General features: G+C 41.5%; 1 protein-coding gene across 1 annotated transcript; it reads right to left on the bottom strand.

The window, feature by feature from the left end:
• Window positions 1–725: 725 nt before the first annotated feature.
• noc2l (NOC2-like nucleolar associated transcriptional repressor) lies at window positions 726–18954 on the bottom strand. Its single transcript, XM_018665982.2, is given in 20 exon segments — window positions 726–1087; window positions 2608–2724; window positions 4747–4882; window positions 5117–5230; window positions 8166–8309; window positions 8675–8776; window positions 10298–10411; window positions 12351–12462; window positions 13930–14069; window positions 15170–15307; window positions 15309–15359; window positions 15643–15756; window positions 15864–15974; window positions 16240–16293; window positions 16295–16319; window positions 16428–16518; window positions 17619–17862; window positions 17949–18132; window positions 18237–18386; window positions 18801–18954. Coding segments are annotated over 20 exon segments (2307 nt in total). The 5' UTR covers window positions 18821–18954; the 3' UTR covers window positions 726–941.
• Between the last annotated feature and the right edge of the window lie 36 nt (window positions 18955–18990).

Here is an 18990-nt window from a genome sequence, read left to right as displayed (position 1 = left end):
GTTTACACCGAAGCAGTATGCTCTACAAACTCTGCTGGGACTTCCCCTCGCTTTAGGCTGGGCCTCTGCACCAGAAGTTTCTGTATGCACTGAAAATCACTACACAAGAAATGTGGCGACACAAATCAAATCTTCATTTGTGGCATTTCAGTTCAAGTCAAACAACTTCTCTGCCCTGTGTCTTACACCAGTGATTGCATGCAATAATCGTTTACCCAACAAAGGCCACGATCACCTTTAGTTTAGTGGTGAAAGCTGCAGTAAAGCTGAGAAAGAACACAGGATAAGTTAGAGTAGGAAAGCCGTGTCTGAGCATGTGAATACACAGACAGAAAAGACAGTGGTCGGGAGGGGGTATGGGGGTGGGGGTATGAGGAGTTGGCACAGAAACAGACCAGCCTGTGTTGCTGCTCTACCACCTGGGCAGAGAGTCTTGGCACAGCATCAGACGCCACCCTGCCAGCCTGGCACAGCACTGCTGCCTCGGGGCTCAACACCCGCCTCTCTGTACCCCTCCTCTTGGCCAGCCCAGCCTGGCTCGGCCCAGCTCAGCGAGGCTCATAGCTCTCTCCAAATAGCCTGTCCTCACAAAGCCTCAGGGTGCCTACAGGTGTGCACATGTACGGAGGACACAAATGACTTACTTCAGGTGCATTTGTGCATCGACATGCACATACACGCTTCAATTAATTTGCATCTTAGAAAGAAAAAAAAAAAAGCAAAGAAGGAGTCTGGAGGTTTTTTTTTTTTTTTAACAATTTCAATGCTTAATAAAATTATATCATGAACACATTTGGACTGTACAGGTGAAGCAATACAAAATTCAAAAGCAAAGAATATTGCAAAAAGTCCAAAAATACTCTAAGTATAGACGGATGTTGAGGTGGAGAAAAAAAAAAAAAGTCTCTCAGGTGAACTCAATTTTTGTGCATCCATGAACCTCAGTCATCATCAGACAGCTCCAGGTCCTCCACCACATCCTCATCTCCCTCTGCCAGCTTTATCAGAGCAGAGGAGGACAGCGGCTGAGGAGCCTTGGATGCCTTTTCATCCCCTTCATCATCCTCATCACCATCCTCGTCATCATCTGGAATACAGACAGGAAACACTTCTTATTCAGCAGCTAGAGAATGCACAGAGCCCAGCAGCTATTAGAGGTTATATTTTGGTCATTCCTGAGCACAAATGAGTAATTCCAGTGCTCAGATTACCTCATTTAAGTGCACACATTACTGCATCACTTGAATTAACAGTGCTATTGTAGCAGTGTGAAGTTACAGGTTGCTGTTGCTAGTCCAGTCAGGTAGGGACACCTAGAGAGTTAGCAGCTGTTTTATTATTCAGTTGTATGCAAATGTTTGAGCAAATTACTTATTTTGTTGATTTTTGAGATGAAAAGAAGTAAATAAAACGCCTGCAGCAAACAGACATTAAAAAGTGAGCCTTTCTTCAAATGTTAATGCACTGTCACTGTTTATTTCATGAACTTAAAAAAAGAAAACTATGCAAAAGTTTGGGCACCCTAGTAAGTCAGTACTCAGTGACCCCTCCTACTCATAGCAAGTAAATGACTCATCCTCCAAACATTGTCAGAAAATAATTTTAAAAAAGTCCATTATAATTCCTAAAGCCCAAGGTGATGGCATCACAATATTATTCACTTTACTGTCAAATATGACAAAACATATCAGCAAATTCTCTCAACTCAGTAGCTGAAACTAGAGAATATTTGTCATTTTTGCCTAAAAAGTGCCTTGATCAATTAATCAATGACTCTTTTGATCTTTCAATCAACCTCACGTTTAAGCTCTGATCATTTACAACATTTGACCTCTTCCCCTCATAACTATGGATGCTGCAAAATAACAGTGCTGCTTGAGTTATTACAATCTAATTTAGATATATGGACTATGTGGATATGTTTCATGTTTTGGCTGGTAAAAACAACTTAATTATATCTGACATGTTACCTTTTACAGAATAACAGATGGTTTCTGATCTGTTCATTTCTGCATTAATTATTCACTTTTTGTGGGACTGAATTAGGCAGTTAGAGGTAGGATTTCTGTTCAAAGTTTATTTATTTGAGGGCATGACTCACACATTTCAATGCAAAAATTTAGGGTTGCAACTAATGCAACTTGTTTTCATTATTGATTCATTTGTCAATAATTTTTTTCAATTAATCTATCTTGAAAAATGACCCTTACATTCTCCCAGAGCCCAAAGTGACAACTTCAAATTGCTTCAAATGAAATCAGTTTGCAATAATATAAAACTGAAAATATAAAACTAAGAAAAGCAGCAAATCTCCTCTGAAATCAGATGTTTGCTTTGAAATAACGTTAACAATTCATTAACTATTAAAATAAGCAAATTTTCAGTCAATTGACTAATCAATTAATAATCTAAAAACTGCAGCTAAACAAAAATGATCTGAAGTTTTACCCCTAATACTTGCGAGCCTCCATATTAATGAGAATGCAGTGATAATATGGGGTAATACTGTCTCTTATTATACAAAATGAATCAATACACAGCAAATTATGACCTGAAAATGTTAGTGTTACCAGTATGCTTGCTCATTAGACATTGATGTTGACCCACCTGAGTCTCCCCCCTCCATCCCCTCGTCATCGCTCATGTCAGACAGGTCCTCAAGATCATCATCATCATCATCATCATCATCATCATCATCATCTGACCCACGTCTGCCCTTTTTACCTGAGGGGAAACGGTGAAAAACATTACACTGCAGCAAATTTTGTCAAGTGTTAGTTTTTAAGTTTGTGTTGGCGCATCGCTGATGTCTGAAGACTTTGGAGACACCTATATGTGGGCCAGGTATCAGAGGCAGCTGGAAGTGTCTATTTCCTCCTGAGATGGAACTGAGAGTCGATTACAGACGCCGCTGCTGCTGCACAAACACCCATGACAGTTTACTACCGGCAATTTCAGACATCTTATGCTCACGGCCTAAATATAGTAAATGGAGATAGCAGGCAGGTTCCACAGCTTCGATGATGATGGGAGAGTTGGTGTGTGTGCTGGTGTGTGTGTTTGTGTGTGCTGGAGAGAAGTTGGGAGTTCGTCTGAAATTGTGTTGTGCTATCCTCAGAGTAGTGTGTGTGTGTGTGTTGTCTAGCCAAAGGGACAACTGGGGTCCACAGGCTTTGAAGTTGAGGTGTGATGAGAGGCTGGGGGCGTGGAGGAGAGAGAAGCAAAACAGAGCTGCTTCCTCTGTCTGCTGCACTGTGGACACACACACGCACACGTGCGCACACACACACACACACACACACACACACACACACACACACACACACACACACACACACACACAGCATCTATTAAAACATCAGCTATTTCCCTTCCTATCTGCATATAAAGATGACAAACATGTTCTCACTCTCTCCCACTCTCTGTTGCTCACATGGTACTAAGCAGATTTCAGTAGTACCTTAGAGGTTGCCCCTAAATGACCTGGAAGACTTATTATCCCCACACACTGACACCGCCGCCACAGAAAACGCGCACACGCGCACACACACACACACACACACACACACGCGCACACACATCAATCTAAATCATCAGCCCCCCCCCCAGCTCTCACACTCCCCCTCTTTCCGGGAGTGTGTGAGACCACAAAGAGCTTTGGTGAGCTGCCCGAAAGCTTTTGGCTCTTTGAGACTGGACGACAAGGTGGTGGGCGTGCGTTTGTGCGCTATCATCGAGATGTGTATGCAAGTGTGCACGTGTTGTGAGGACATGCGGGGGCAGCTGGTTGAGGCCCACAGAGCCAGAAAGAGAGCGCGAGAGAAGTAGAATGAAAGAGGTAGAGAGAGGGAGGGAGAGAGAGGGAGAGAGAAGTAGAGAGAGAGAGAGAGAGAGAGAGAGAGAGAGAGAGAGAGAGAGAGAGAGAGAGAGAGAGAGGGAGGGAGGGAGGGAGCAGCCACCTCTGGCTGTTCCACTGGGCTGGTTTGAATTAGGAACCCCCGCTGGGATCCAAGCCTGTACTTCCTGTCGGGGGGTTTCAGTTCATGTGTGTGCGCGAAGGGTGGGAGGGATGGAGGAGAAACGAACAACAGGGAGGGGGGTTGGGTGCAGGGAGTGAGAGGCGGAGGGCCGCCGCTTGCCGGCAGCTGCCCATCCGTTTGTGGGGACTCTCCCTACAATGAAGTCCAGATGCATCACAAAAAAAATCCCCCTGCCGCCTACTCCTTTCCTCTGTGACCTTGGGGAGGGCTTTTTCAGCTTGGAGCGTGTCCGAGTGTAAAGCTGTAAAGGCGAGGTTGCAGCTGCCTGTGACCTAGGGACGACCCCGAGAGGACGAGAAACAGGGTTTAAAAGATGGACGAGCTGATGGCTCCTCTTAGCCGAGAAAAAACCAAACTATCTGATCAAGAGATTTTCTCTTGAGTTTGATATGGGATTTAATTTTCCGTTCCTCAGAAATGGCCTCTGTGAATGTTTTAATAACTCAGAGCCTCATGGCAACTGCTTTGCAGGTCATCTGTTTCATGTAGCCAAATCTTTAAGATGGGGACTGTCCCAGAAACAGAGACAGTAGAGAAATCAGACTGAACTGTCATCACCTCTTAACTCTGCTTTTAGTAGGCGACCAAGCTGTAACGAAACACAGCCCCCTAGAGGCCAAGACAGACAGTACATCATAACCTGATGTTTTGCCTCCTTTGCAGAACAGTATCACATGTGAGTGAAAAGTGCTCATCATCAGCTTACGTTTGATTTTGAACCCTCCATCCTCGTCATCTGATTCGCTGTCAGACTGAAACAGATCCTTGAACTCCTTCTTGTCCTCTACTTTCTTCTCCTGAATCTTCTTACGTTTGATCTCAGGGAGGTCCAGATCCTCCATCTGTAACAAAACACAAAAACAAAAGTTACAAAACACAAGCCTGCCTCGATGATGCTGATGATCATAAAATAATTGTTCTGCCAGTAAGGTTTTCCACTACATAGCATGACCGTTTCATGATTTACGAAAGGAGCGATTCTTGTGGGTAACGCTGACATTCATGAAGAAAAGGCTAGAAGTGATTCATGATGACTTCAGAGGGATGAGGTGAATGTTTTGTGGTTGGATAGTTACCCTTTCTTTGCCAGAGATCTCCAGCTGGATCTCCTTCTCCCTCAGCTTCTTCCACTGGCTGTAATACCTGCTGAGAGGAGTCCCCTCCTCCTGGATCTGCTTCTCCCAGGCCGCCTGACAGGAGAGCGATGGTGTTTAAAATCTTTGTTGAAGAATGTATATACAGCTGTGGGTAGGTCCATACAACTATATAATAATAATAATAATAATAATAATAATAATAATAATAATAATAAAGTTTATAGATGAGCATGAATATCGGGATGGAATTTTTTGTTTTCTTTTTAACAGGTTCATTCAGTCTCTAAAATGATTTTACTACAAGTGGCTTTTCACCACAACTTCACATCAATTGACCAAGAGAAAAAGATGGACACACAAGACAGTGATGAGAGGAAGAAAATGTGGAAAACAGACAGATTGAAGATGTCTGAAAGGGGAGACCAGCGGATCTTCTCCAGCCTTCCCCTAAAGGTATTTGTGGATGGTATTGATTAGGCCCAATCACATTATCTGACCAACAAATCCAATAGAGCGAACAGACCACGGCCTCCTGCGCCCGTTAGCTTAACACATTTACCACAGTTTGCTGTGTGGCTATTAAGATTGGTGACATGTAGGCCCAAAAAAACAGACTAGATAAGAAAATGAAAATGGAAAAGCTACTTCTGAATTCAGCCTAGGCTCAGACAAACAAAACAAAAAATTTCCCACAGGAGAGAGAACGACAAGAGACACCAGCGCGACCTGGATGGAGGCAGGGCATCATTAATTAGGCTAGCTCTCAGTTTGGGTGACATGTCAGTGGGGGGCTGGTGGCCAGAGGGGGGCCGTGGCCTTTTCCACCGCAGCAGCAGGGCTGTCCCCTCTCCTTCGCCTGCGGTGACACCTCTACTGCTGCCACCATGCCGGGGAGTGGATGCCATGGCGACAGCCTCCGCTGAGCAGAGAGTCGTGGCGACAGGGGCTGGCGCTGCCAGCAGCGCCGTGCTGTCTGTCTATTGTACTTTGTTAAAAACACACACACTTCCATGTGTGTACACACAAATTTTCTCATCAGCTAAATTACACAAAGACCATCCTTTTTAATTTCATCCTTAAATGCTCTTTAATATTAAACAGGAGTACACATCAAGACTCTCTGTGGCAGCAAAGCCACATAAAAACATGTGTGTGTGGACAGGTAGCATAACTAGAAAGTGCACGCGCACATGCATGCACACGCAGGGATCCACAGACGCACACTAATGGCTACTCATTAAGGCAGAGGCACCTCTAGTTCAAAAGCCCATAAAAGCTTCCAATAACCACAGGGTCGTTCTTAACCATGGCTTAGAGTTTACACAGGGAAGTGTCCTCCATTATCAGTCGCTGCCTGTGGGAGTTGTTGGTCAGGACTATCCAATGGCCTGCAGCCTCTACCTCAACTGGACCAGAGCCCGAAAGAAAAGTTTCTCGTCTAACTGTTTCAAACAGAAAAGTTTATCTTCGTCCTGCCACTGGATACACTCTATTCTCGGAGATGCTTCTTGAGAACATTCAGATAAGAAACCCCCCCCACACATTAGTGATGAAGGAAACAGACATGACTAAACTAAGTGATTAAAAAAAAAAAGAAAAAAAAAAACCTAACGTCATGGTGTTGTTACTGTTGTGGAGACAACTCATATTTAGCAGAAAACATTGACTCAAACCAACTGGTGGTTATTTCTAAGTCAAGTGGATAGAGCTGGCTGATTGTTGAGTGTCGTCAATTATTGAGAACACCCAACAAACCTACCACAGCAGCTGGCACCATCTTGCCAAAAGCTGGCAAAGTGACAACTAACTACTCCTCATTAGGTCTGATTTATGTATTACCAAGAGGGATTAATGGACAGACTTCCCACACTAATTAATTTGCAATCTCAATTTTGTTGATTGTCTTACGCTTCCATTAGTGCTGAATCCCGTTAGTGCTTTCTGCCTTTCTCAAGTGTTCAATTAAATAGTAAAACCCTTATAACTTTTTCTGACCCGTAGGACTAAACTATCGTTGGAAAAGAAAACATGGTGAAGTGAGCAAATGAGTGGTGCTCACCTGACAAACAGCACATCAAAGTGATTGCTGAAGTACTGCTGTCAATTTTCAACATGGTCTGGATTTTTTATGTATGATTTAGAGCACATACTCAAACATGCCATGTAGTTTGGAGCATTTTAAATGCATCAGTATACATGTGGCCAGAGGGCTAACAAAGTGAGCTAATATAACAACTTGGCAAATACGAGTAATGATGACTGCTTAATAAAACCGCTGCCCTCAAAGAGTAGGAAAAGCAACAACGCTGACAGTCATACAAGAAAACGGTAAATTATAAAATATAGTTAGTGGTAATTAGTATTTTTCAGGGCTATAATTTATTTCTAATTGTTAATTAAAACTTAAGTGTACTGCATTATGACAAACTAGATATTATTATATCTTGCCCTAATGATACAAAATTGACTTACAGATTAGCAAAACAGATGGTTTTAGGAGTCAGCTAAAAAACATCTGACTCTGACATTCAATAGTACCACCTGATTTCTGTCTTCTGTTCATCCATAAATGACTGTGCTGTGTTTTTGTCTGTTACATTATATTACCTGTCATTTAGACAAAAAGGTGAGTATAAAGTTTTTATGCCAGCTATTCATTAAATACTCTAACAACTTCTACACTTTAAAACTTCTCAGAGTTATTTTATTACATTTTGACATATTTTAAATCATGTTATGCTCACCTGCATACTAATGTGTCTTGATGGACCTGCCTGCATTTATATTTTACTCGCTTTCTAATTTTTCAAAAGCCATTTTAAAGTTTCCAAAAACTCAATATTAGGTAAGAGAAGAGCAAAACTGACAAGAAATATAAATGAGTGGAAGAGGTAAAATAAGAACTCTGGAAAGGCAGCATGTAAATTCAGGACAAGACCAGCTTCCCCTCTCTCTGTCTCTCTCTCACACCGACAGACAGACAGAGAGACAGAGACAGAGACACACACACACACAAACACTCTCTCACCACAGCGGTGGCATCGGCCACTCCGAAGGCGGCCTTCTGTCTCCGTCCTGTGATGTGGCTGCTGTTCTCCTGTACCTTCTCCAGCAGCTGGCGCACCGGCTTGCAGTAATTGGCCACTTTGCATTCCTTCAGGAACGCTTTCAGCTGCAGGGACATGGAGGGGGAGTATGAGAAAGAAGGAACCAGTGTGTAAGGATCATCCAGTCCGCCCATACGGTGTATTCAGGCACCGCAGAGGAGGGTTTGTGGTTGTTTCCCCTGAGGGGAGCAGATTCAGCCTAGCAAGACGTGAACCAGATCCTGAATCGTCTATTCAGAGAAGATTTAAACTCTGGGAGTGATGTTCAGTGTCACTACTTCCTTATTAGTTTAAACTGGAGTCTTAACTCTTGCCTAATTCTGCTCAAACACCTGAATGTGTCCTGGAATATGAGGAGATAAAATCATTTAATTTCACAGACCTAGTTCACTCAAGTCCATTCCAGGATCAGTTTAAAAGATCATGTTACCTGAATGACAGTGGGCAGGGCGAGCTCTGGGAATCCAATGGTGCTGGCTTGAGTGTGGAAGTATTCCAGTATCAGGTCATACAGCTGGTCAATCAGCCCGTCCTAAAGATTCACAAACAATATTATTACAATATTCACACTAAAATTTCAATTCATCATTGTTCTCTTTGCTATGCAGCTACATTCAGCAAAAAAAATTAATTGTTACAAAGCACTGTGATGACAGCTTAGCCTAACCTAGCCTGTTCCAGACCTCTGAATCTCTGCCCACATCTCTGCCTTGTTTGGTGATTCAGATGGCTGTTTCCACCAGCTAGAGAAGCAATCACACTTTTGTAGGCAGGATTAAGAACGGGATGTCATCTTCCTACATAGCTACCAAGCTACATTTGTGAAAAATAGCAACAGAAAAATGGTGACAAGTGTGGATGACACTGACTCAGCTGTACAAGTTAAGTCCATGTACAGAAATCACAACTCTTAAAATAAATAAAACTAAATAAATTAATAAAATAAAACTTGCTTCTGCATGGGGCAAGAGCAAAACATAATAACACTCCCTTCTGAACACAAATCAACCAGCATAGTGTAAGCCTGAGTAAATGAAGAGAAATGAAATGGTGATTCAGTCTGATTATCTGGCTAAGCTTAGCCTAGCTGTCATGCAGCCTATCACCTGAGCTCTGTCACCTCTGGCTTAGAAACAGAGGATTCACAGATTAGTCTGCAAGCCATACACTAGGAAATAACATGCCAGGTCAACATACCAAGTGACAAGAGTATTATTTGGCCCTTTTCAGCCATCTCCATCTTGTATTAACTATCAACAACCTCTATGAAAATATGGAAAAAACCACACCCCAACCTAACCCAACGCCTGTTTTTTTTAAATTGTACCTGCCAATTAAGGATGGACCATATACATATTTACAAAGTTATAGCACATATTGTAAGTGATATAATCTGATGCAAGTATAATTAAATATTTAATACAGTTGGATTCACATTTAAGTATAAAAAAAAAAAAAAAAAAAAAAAAAACTCAGGTGGCTGTGTGAACACATCATCTGCAGCACAAGAAGCTTAGCTGCCTCGCTTTGTGAAAATAAATAAAAACTTTCTTTAATAAGCGTCTTATATCAGACAGATCAGTGTTTGTTTAGTTATGTCTGTTGTGAGTCTACGAGGCAGGGGTTCGTGGCAGCTGCCCAGGTGACAGGAGTGAAAACAGCCCAAGCGAGCAGAGTGAGTGTGTGTGTGTGTGTGGGGGGGGGGGGGGGGGGATAATCCCAGAAGGCCATGCTGCAATCCTCTTGGCCGCAGCACTGAGCGTGGTGACTCCAGGCCAGTTTTAGAGTCCTGACAAGGGGCTTTCAGCGCTGCCCTCAATCCCCTCATGCACACACGCAGGCTAACACACAGTGTCAGGGAGCAACATGAAAATGACATTAACTAAGACCCAAACCACTCATCTGATCAGCTGCTGCTCCTTCTCAGTGCAACAAAGGCGCAAAGCACAGATACAAACATCAGCTGATACTCTTTCCTTATAAAATAAAAAGAGATAAAATCTGGCCCACGCTCTGTCCTCACTAGTGGGGGATCCATGACAGTAATACTTACCTTGTAGGCTTTCTCCATCAGGTTGACTTTGTTAAGCTTCAGGATGACTGCAAAGTTGATGGGTTTCTTGCTCATTCGCCCTGGCTTCTTGTTGAAGTCCACCTGTTGGAAGATCTGTAGAGGAAAAGCAGCAATACTGAATTTGGACTCCTCAGAAATGATATGGTACAATAGTGCAATGTACATTATCTTCAGAGAACAGAGTAATACATGGACCCAGAACCCAACGCAAATACAAAAGCATACAGGCAAAATGAGACCTGATAACCATCATTTACTTTTTTGTTTACTGTTCTCCATTATTATTGGTTTGTATTTTTAAAGGATATATTTTTCACACTCCTCATCGTCCACCTGTTGTTCCAATTATCCAATCGAGACAAACCTCATAATTAAGGTATGTATTGAAAAGGTCAAGCTGAAGGCCTAAAGTATTAAATAAAGTATTTTTAATATAACTCCCACACATCTAAGTGTCTGAAGTTTCACTTTTTTATACATTTGATCAATCTATATCTTTCTTCTCATTCCCCAGAGACATCAGTGTTTCATAAGTCCAACATTAGGAAACCAAGAAAACAACTGAAGCTACAGTATATACATAATCAGCTATATATTGATATTAGTCCTTGACAATTATGATTCTGCACTGTTCATTTTACATACAGCAGTGTTAGAGAGATGACACATTTCTATCTTAGTCTGTGAAAGTACATTCTAGCCAACGTGTGGGCTTTTTGTCTACAAGCTTTAGCTTTCACATCTGCCCACAGTGCACAAGTGAATTTCTGTCTTGTATTTGTATATCAAGCTATTTCTGACTCCCTGTATCTCAGTGTATTTCTGTGCGTTAGTGTGTGTGTATGTGTGTATGCGTGCATGCGTGTGTGTGTGTGTGTGTGGTCGTTAATGTGCTCAGTGTGCGAAGCAGAGCAACGCTCCTGGCCGGTGCTGTCTGTACAAACATAGGATGTGGTGGCGGTCTGCGGGGGAGCCAGGGGGAAGTGGGAAGGCATGGGCCAACCCTGATGCATGCACATGCACGCACGCGCAAGCACGCTCGTACACACGTAGCTAGTGAAGCAGGAAGCTCCAAATCATACACCCCCCTCGGAGATGCGAGAACACACACAGGCAGAGACACACAGGAGGAAGGGGCTGCTACTGCTGCTCTAATTAAAACAGTAGCAGCGTACCTCAGCCTGCCTTTAACAAGGGGAACAGTAAAGGAGAAAAAAACACAGGAAATATTGTGCGTCACAAATAAACACGGCTTGCTGTTGGGGGTTGAGGGGGGAGATGGGGTGGGCACTGAGTCTGTGTGCAGGGAAAAAGAGGTGGGGAGTGGGCCATAGGCAGAGAGGATGTGGTCTGCACAGCGTGTTGGGACCAGAGTGTAAACCACAACCGCGCCTTTATCAGGTCGGTCAAACTGCTGCATGCACGCACACGCACACATACACACACACAAACACATTGACCACTCCCAGCGGACTGAGTTAGTCGCTGTCGCTAGCACACTGCTCTCCCCCTTGCAAGCCACAACACCGCCTCACACCATGCATAAACACTTGCACACAGTCGCACATAAACGACACACAGGTGCCGCGCAGTCATGTGACTAACACCTGACCCAGAGAAATGTTGTCAGTTGGTGACCTGCGATTGGTCTGATAACAAAGGTGTCTCTCTGTCTCTCTCTCTCACACACACACAGTTCTACCCTTCGATGTGTTTCCTCCTGAGCTCCTTCAGTTGTGGCCGTTGAGACCAAAATGCATTTCATACGCCACTGATGTTTTTCCACAGCAAACCACTGACGGAACATTTCATCACGTCTACCTTTTCATTGTTTCCATTTGTGACAAAGACAACCAACTGACTGCTGTTTATTCTGCGCAATTCAAAACTATTTGAGGTCTTTGAGCATGTGCAGTGTATTGGTGCATGAAAGACTTCAGATTAGACTTCTGGAAATTTGACCATCTACTACAAGCTGCACTGATTCTGTCAGCCCCACATGGTGGTTACTGCAGACGACATGAAGTTTTACCTCCAAGAGGAAAGGCAGCACAGGTACAAACGTGTTGGTGCTGCTTGACAGCAGGGTGAGGGCTCTGCAACAGTGCATCCTCAGAGGATAATATCTTGATGTGGGCACCAGTCTGTTCAGAGAGAGAAAAAAACAGCAGTCAGTGTCTCCACCTGCTGTTGGTAAAATGCAAGGGAACATGGTAGGCTCCCAATAAAAAACTGATATACTGTTACACTGCGTTTAAAATTAATGCCAGGCAGCAGCTTTAAGTTTCTTTGCTACAATTACAGGAGGCAACAAACAACAACAAACAAATGACTGACATCAGACTTTTGTGGGACGATACTACCACTGTTGTCTGTGAATCCAAGAATTAATCTATGTACAGTATTGTCTAATATTAACAGTTTTAAATATTTATTGAGTGATTTTTGTCAACATAGCGTAGTGACAGATATTGGAGCCTGGATATTTCACAGGTGAACTATAAACTTAAAAATAATTCCCAACCGAAAAAAAAAAAGATTATTTTCATATTATTATTTTCTTTTTACAGCTTCGTGTGTTATTCATTATGTAATTTCTGCAAATCATTACATGAAATGTATTCCTCAGTACTGACCTATCTTTTCAATTTTATTATTCACTTCCATCCACCAATTTTCAGCACCACCGCAGTTTTCTGTGCATAATCTCACCTTATTTATCACTTTTTGCCAGCAGTCATTCTGTCACTCAAACAGTCTTGTCACAGCAGGAGACCCTTTGTTCTCAGTTCTGCTCTGTTCATATGCTGCAGTGACTTTATGTTGATTTGTAAAAGTTACCGCTGATATTAAGGAGGTATTCAGACACAAAGGCCCTACGTTAAAAATTTTTTTTAAAAAGCACTGACTGTGTACTGGTACTGGTGAGGTGACCAACTATAATTGAGGAAGGCTGATTTGAATAGATCCACAAGGTTACGGTTTATTAAAAGCCAAACACTGCGCCACATCTTTTTTGTGGAGAATATTGAAAAGACGAAATACATGAAATATTCATTTTCTAATTTGGCAGGTGCTGATTAATCAATTAGATGATCAACAAAAAAAAAATCCTGTGGTTATTGTGATAAGCAATTCAATTCTTATGTAATTTTTTTAAACAAAAATGCCAAATATATGAATGTTCCAATTTTTCCAAATGTGGTGATATGCTGCTTTTCCTCGTCTGTACGTTGCAGTAAAACAAATATGTGCTGGTTTTTACAAAAGAGGTAGTAAGATTGTTCACTATTTTCTTTATTTTTCTTTTATAAGCCAAAGGAAGACTGGAAAGAGTGGATAGACTAAGTAATAATAAAATAATTCAACTGACATCTAAATGTCTTCATAACAATGGCTCTGAAATTATTTACATCAATCATAATAAACACAGAACTCTCAACCAACAATGCTTCACATTAATCACTCTATGATGCATTATTCACTTACAATAGTACCAGCATTACTCAGAGGATCTGAGCTTTGGCATATTGTTGTTATATTGTCTAACATGTAAATTAAAGTTTTTTTTAGTTTTTTTAAAGAATACGATTGTACATAAATATACTCACTTGATGGTGCCAATTATGACCTGGCAGAGTGGATAGATGAGAGGCTGGAGAACATCACTGGGGTGCAAGGTGCTGAGGACGCGACACCAGAGGTACAGACAGTGGATATACTGCCAGTTATACACTGACTGATATGTTTCCTACAGAGAACACACACAAACAGAGTCAGTGTCTGATCACAGGTGTTTAAAATTAGCACCTATAAGAATATAAGAACTGAACTCTGAATGTTCATCCATTTTTGCAATGTGCTGTTGTGCTTAGGGATGCACCGATACTGATACCAGCATCGGGTATCTGTCTGATTCCCTGTTCCTGTACTCATAAAAGTGTCCTGATACCCCAGCACCCGATACCACTTTACAGCAGTGTGACGTTCATTTGAGCGGTCAGGCGCTACTTGAGAGCGAGGCAGAGCAATGTCGAGAGGGTGGTGGTATTTCAAAGTGGATGATGGTGACAAAAGTAAAGCGGACTGCAAATTATGCTCTGCAAAGTTGTCAAGAGGAGGGACGAAAGCGATAACTTTCGACACAAGCAATCTGATAAAACATCTAAAAAACCAACACGACGCAGAGTTCAAAGAGTTTGCTAATAGTGGGCTATATTCAAGTGAAATATGTGGCAAGGCTCTTTGTTAAAAGAAAAAGTGCAGTTGAATGCTAAAATGTCAATAACAGTACTTCTATTTGAGTAAAATGTGTGGCAATGCCATATATAATGGAATGTTCAAATGTCAGTCACAGCAATTTCTTACAGCCAGTTAATGAAACAATATCTGATGAAAATAAAACACGTTTACAAGTAAATGTATGAAGTGTAATGGCATTAATAAGTACTCGTATTGGTACTCGGTATCGGCAAGTACTCAAATGTAAGTACTTGTACTTGTAATTGGATTGAAAAAATGTGGTATCGATGCATCCCTAGTTGAGCTTATGAGAACAAAAAACAAGCATAAAAGTCCAAGACACCGGGCTGGTGTGTTGAATGTGAACATACTAGAAAGTATTTGTGCTCTTTTTAACTATAGTGGTTAAGTCAGTAAATTAGATGTTTAAATCAATTTTAATCCAAAAATAATGACATGAAAATCACTCTTCATAAAATATCAAACAGTCCTCCTCTATCTATATAAGTTCATTTCGAATACATCTCTGTATGTCTGTCTCATCAAAGCTTACCAAAGCGTACAAAAGCAAACCATCTCCCTGAGCAAACATTCAATTCAAAAACCAACCTTTTTCTTCATGGTCATGGCGTTTCTGAGGTGGATGGCCAGCTGTCGGATGTAGATGAAGGCATGCTGGTAAGTGGCCTGTGTGTCCAGGGAGTACATCTCTGTTAGAGTCCGCTGCATGAAGTTGATCATGGGCAGCAGCATTGGGAGATGTGAACTTGCAGTTTTGTACGTAGGATATGTACATTTGCTGCAAAAAGAAAGAAAAACACCGTAAGTGAGGAGAGAGAGATCAAAATACCTAAGTGAACACAACATGGCGCTAGTTGATGTAGTTTTAACTGTTGATAATGAAAACCAAATTAAAAACAATCATAAAATCTTTAATTCTTCTAATTAAATCTTAGTTTAAGTCTGTCTGTTCGTATCATTGTGATCTTTGTAAGGCGAGTGCGATCAGCAAATTTCCTGTTCCAGTCTATTTTACATCCACATTTGCTGTGTGCCCCCTCACTACTCTGAATTTAGCTCACCTTGAGAATAGGGTTAAGATATGTTTCCTGCTTGTGTCTGCAGATTTTGTTGAGGGCCAGAAAGGCGAGGACCCGATTTGTTTCTTCCCCAGTGCTCCACTGCTTCATCAGTTGCTAGATACAAACATGTGAGGGACATTTAAAGAAAAATAAAGACACATTAAAAGACTATATCCCAGAGAGTCACATCCCATGCTCTCCAACAGTGACTTATATCATACCTTAACTAGGTGCCGACACTGTTTAGGTAGACAAAGGTAATAAGGTACGAGCTGGTTGGTGTGCCGCAGGACAGCACTGATGACTGTAGCCTCTGTTAGACAGGATAACAGCTACAAGTGAAGAGAGAGAGAGAGAGGTGTTAAAAACAGGGAATAACACATGTTTTTAGTAATGCAAATGAAGAAGACAAAAAATGTTCAGTTCAGTCATGTCTTATATCAAAAACTCCCACTGAAACACATCTCTCTGCATTTTCTCTACTGTACATCACAATGTTTACCTCACAAAAATACATGAGGCAGGAATTAGGGATTAGGAATGAGGAAAGCACAGAGACACAGAGGAGAGACACCTGAGGTGAACAGCAAAACAAACCTGAACCACTCCACTGAGATACATCTTGATGTCAATCTGATTCTTCTGCCACTTTTGGACTAGACGATGGGAGCACTAACCTGAGAACAAAACAGGGGAAAAACAGAATGAGATGTGACCAATCTTTCCAGCGCTGCATTAACCGTCAACAAGGGATGAGATCAGCAGATGTAACGTCCACATCATACTTTTTCTGGTCTTTATCTGGCTTTAGGCTGAGCATCCTCTGCAGGGCCACATAAATATCTCTGATACAGAACAGGACCAAGGCATTGAACACTGCAGAAAAGACAGAAAAATAATTATTTATGTATATTTACGTGCTGTACTCAAGATGACAAAATATATCACATACTATATATCAAGGCTTACAATTCTGTAATGTGAGGAACCAAACAATAAAAAGTTCAAAATATGTTAACAGAACATTATCAGACCCTCCTGTATTAAAAAGTATCCAACAATCATGATGCCCATTTTCTGACTGAACCCACACACCCCTAATATTTAGTCAGGGTTTCTAGAGGAAACACTACAGGTTTAGATTACATTGTGACAGCTAACTAAACAACAATTGAGTAAATGTTGAATCTGTGACCTGAAAATGTGGATGAAACAAGGGGTGGGTATTTAATACTGTTATGGTACTGGGTGAATATCATAAACTGTACAGTAGGGCCAAACTATTATCATGCCAACTACACTGTTAAGTACTGACAGCTGCCACTGAATGTCTGATAAAATTCAGTTATGTTTAACCTGCTTTTTGCTCAGGTATGATTTAATTAAAACCTGTTTTGATTTTTAACCATTTTAGTTAGCCAACAGTCTTGTATGGCTGTTTGTGTTTAGATAACACGAGTGGAAAAATGTAAGGTCTAATGGAGTAGAAGAAAACACTCCAAACATACAGCAAATTGTTTTGGTATGGTCACACCTTGGCTACTGTAGCTGCTCTAGTGTCTTTCAAATAATATGCCTTTCTCACAGAGAACATTTTGACATGTCACAGTAGGAAAAGCACAAGATATAGATAATAAAATTAACAATGGCTATCATTGTATTGTGCATGCTGGCTCACACTGCAATTAGCTTACTGGAGCATTTGAATAGAACAGAGCCGCTGATCAATCAATGTTATTAGTAACATATGTAATTTTCCTTGTGTGACAAGTTTAGGCTATCACCTTGTTTTTTGGTGTTAAATGCTACTGTCAGTACTCCAGAAATACAATGCAAAACACTGACAAGTTGTGTTCAAACATAATTCAATTTAGATTTTTAACTGCAACACTCAGTCATGATAATGACAATATAATTCTTCTGTCAAAATGGTAACGCTTGAATACACAAATCAGACCCTGCAGGTAGAGCCTTACCTGAACTGTCAGCCACTTTGTATCGGCACTGACCCCCTCCTTCACCCTTAGTTGTAGCTACAGCGGCCTTAAAGGCCTGGGTGACTTCTCTAAAGAGACGAGGAGAGGGCTCCTTCTTCATTGCAGCTTTCCAGTCCTCAATCATCTTGTCAGTGACTTTAATGGTGTCCGCTGATTTCTTAGATTTCTTCGAACCTTTCTGACCCTCCTCGCCTTCTTCATCGTCCTCACCAGAGCTGGCCTCCTACGTGTAAAGCATGCCAGTATTTAGATTTTTGTTATCCAAAAGAGTTTGTTATGAACTTACACACACACCAGCAGCTGGCCTACCTCCAGCGTGGATGGCAATTTGTGGTACATCCCCTCATCCTCATTATCAGAGCTGTCTGTGTCATCGAAGTTTAGGAGCGTTTGGTCGTTCTCTTGAAGAAACTTGTAGAAGTCTGGGTCTTTATTCTTTAACCTGGACAGCTGCTCCTTGTGCTCAGAGGCCTTTCCTTTCTTTTTATCATCTCTATAGAGAAAGAGGACAATAAACATGAATGAGATGCTTGTGTGTCCCTGAGAGACCGTAATGATGTTGGTACCATCACATCAGTATCAGTGAGTGTGACTTACATCTTAGGAGCTGCAGCTGAGCTCACATCCTTCTTCTTGTTCTTTTTCTTGAGTCCATTCTGTTTGGGAGTTTCTTCTTCAGAGTCACCTTCACCTGCAGAGTCAAAACCTGACAGCAGGAACTCATCCACACTGAGGTCTTCTAATTTTCTACAAGAAAAATAAGTCCAACAGTTAAAATAAGTTGGACAACATGGGGGACATTTTATATGATACACAGTTTCCAATGCCATTAAATGTTTTGAAATTTAGTTCATCAGTTAGCTAGCCACATATCTCCAGTTTATATTGGTGTAGAGTCCGTTTTTAACAAAGAGTAAACAGAGTAAATACTGGTTTAAGCTAAGTGCTTTCAAAAGCCCCCAACACTACGCTAGCGTTAAAAGCATGGGTAGCTAAGATGCTATCGCACGACATGTTAGCTAACTAAAACGAGTCTATCAGACACGACAAATTCACCCCCTAGACTGACAACAATCACACAACAATCACACTTATAAGCAACACGAACCTGCCGTTTAAACTCGTGATAAACAGCAAATAGTAAAGGAAATATCTACATACCTTTTCTGTTTCCCTGCCATGCTGGATCTAAAACGTGACACCACCAAACTTCAATACCCACAATGCCCCGGTGCAAAACGAAGGAATTGGTTTTATGGTTCATAGATAGTGAGCGCTGTAAGCTACTTGTGTTTACAAACAGACTAAATGAATCGTTATTCTTTTGATCCATCACTGCGGGCATGTTTTA

The sequence above is a fragment of the Lates calcarifer genome, linkage group LG6, assembly GCF_001640805.2.
Source record: "Lates calcarifer isolate ASB-BC8 linkage group LG6, TLL_Latcal_v3, whole genome shotgun sequence".
Taxonomy (NCBI): Eukaryota; Metazoa; Chordata; class Actinopteri; family Centropomidae; genus Lates; species Lates calcarifer.
The sequence above is the reverse complement of the archived record's forward strand: the minus strand, read 5'-3'. Positions and strand labels throughout refer to the sequence as shown.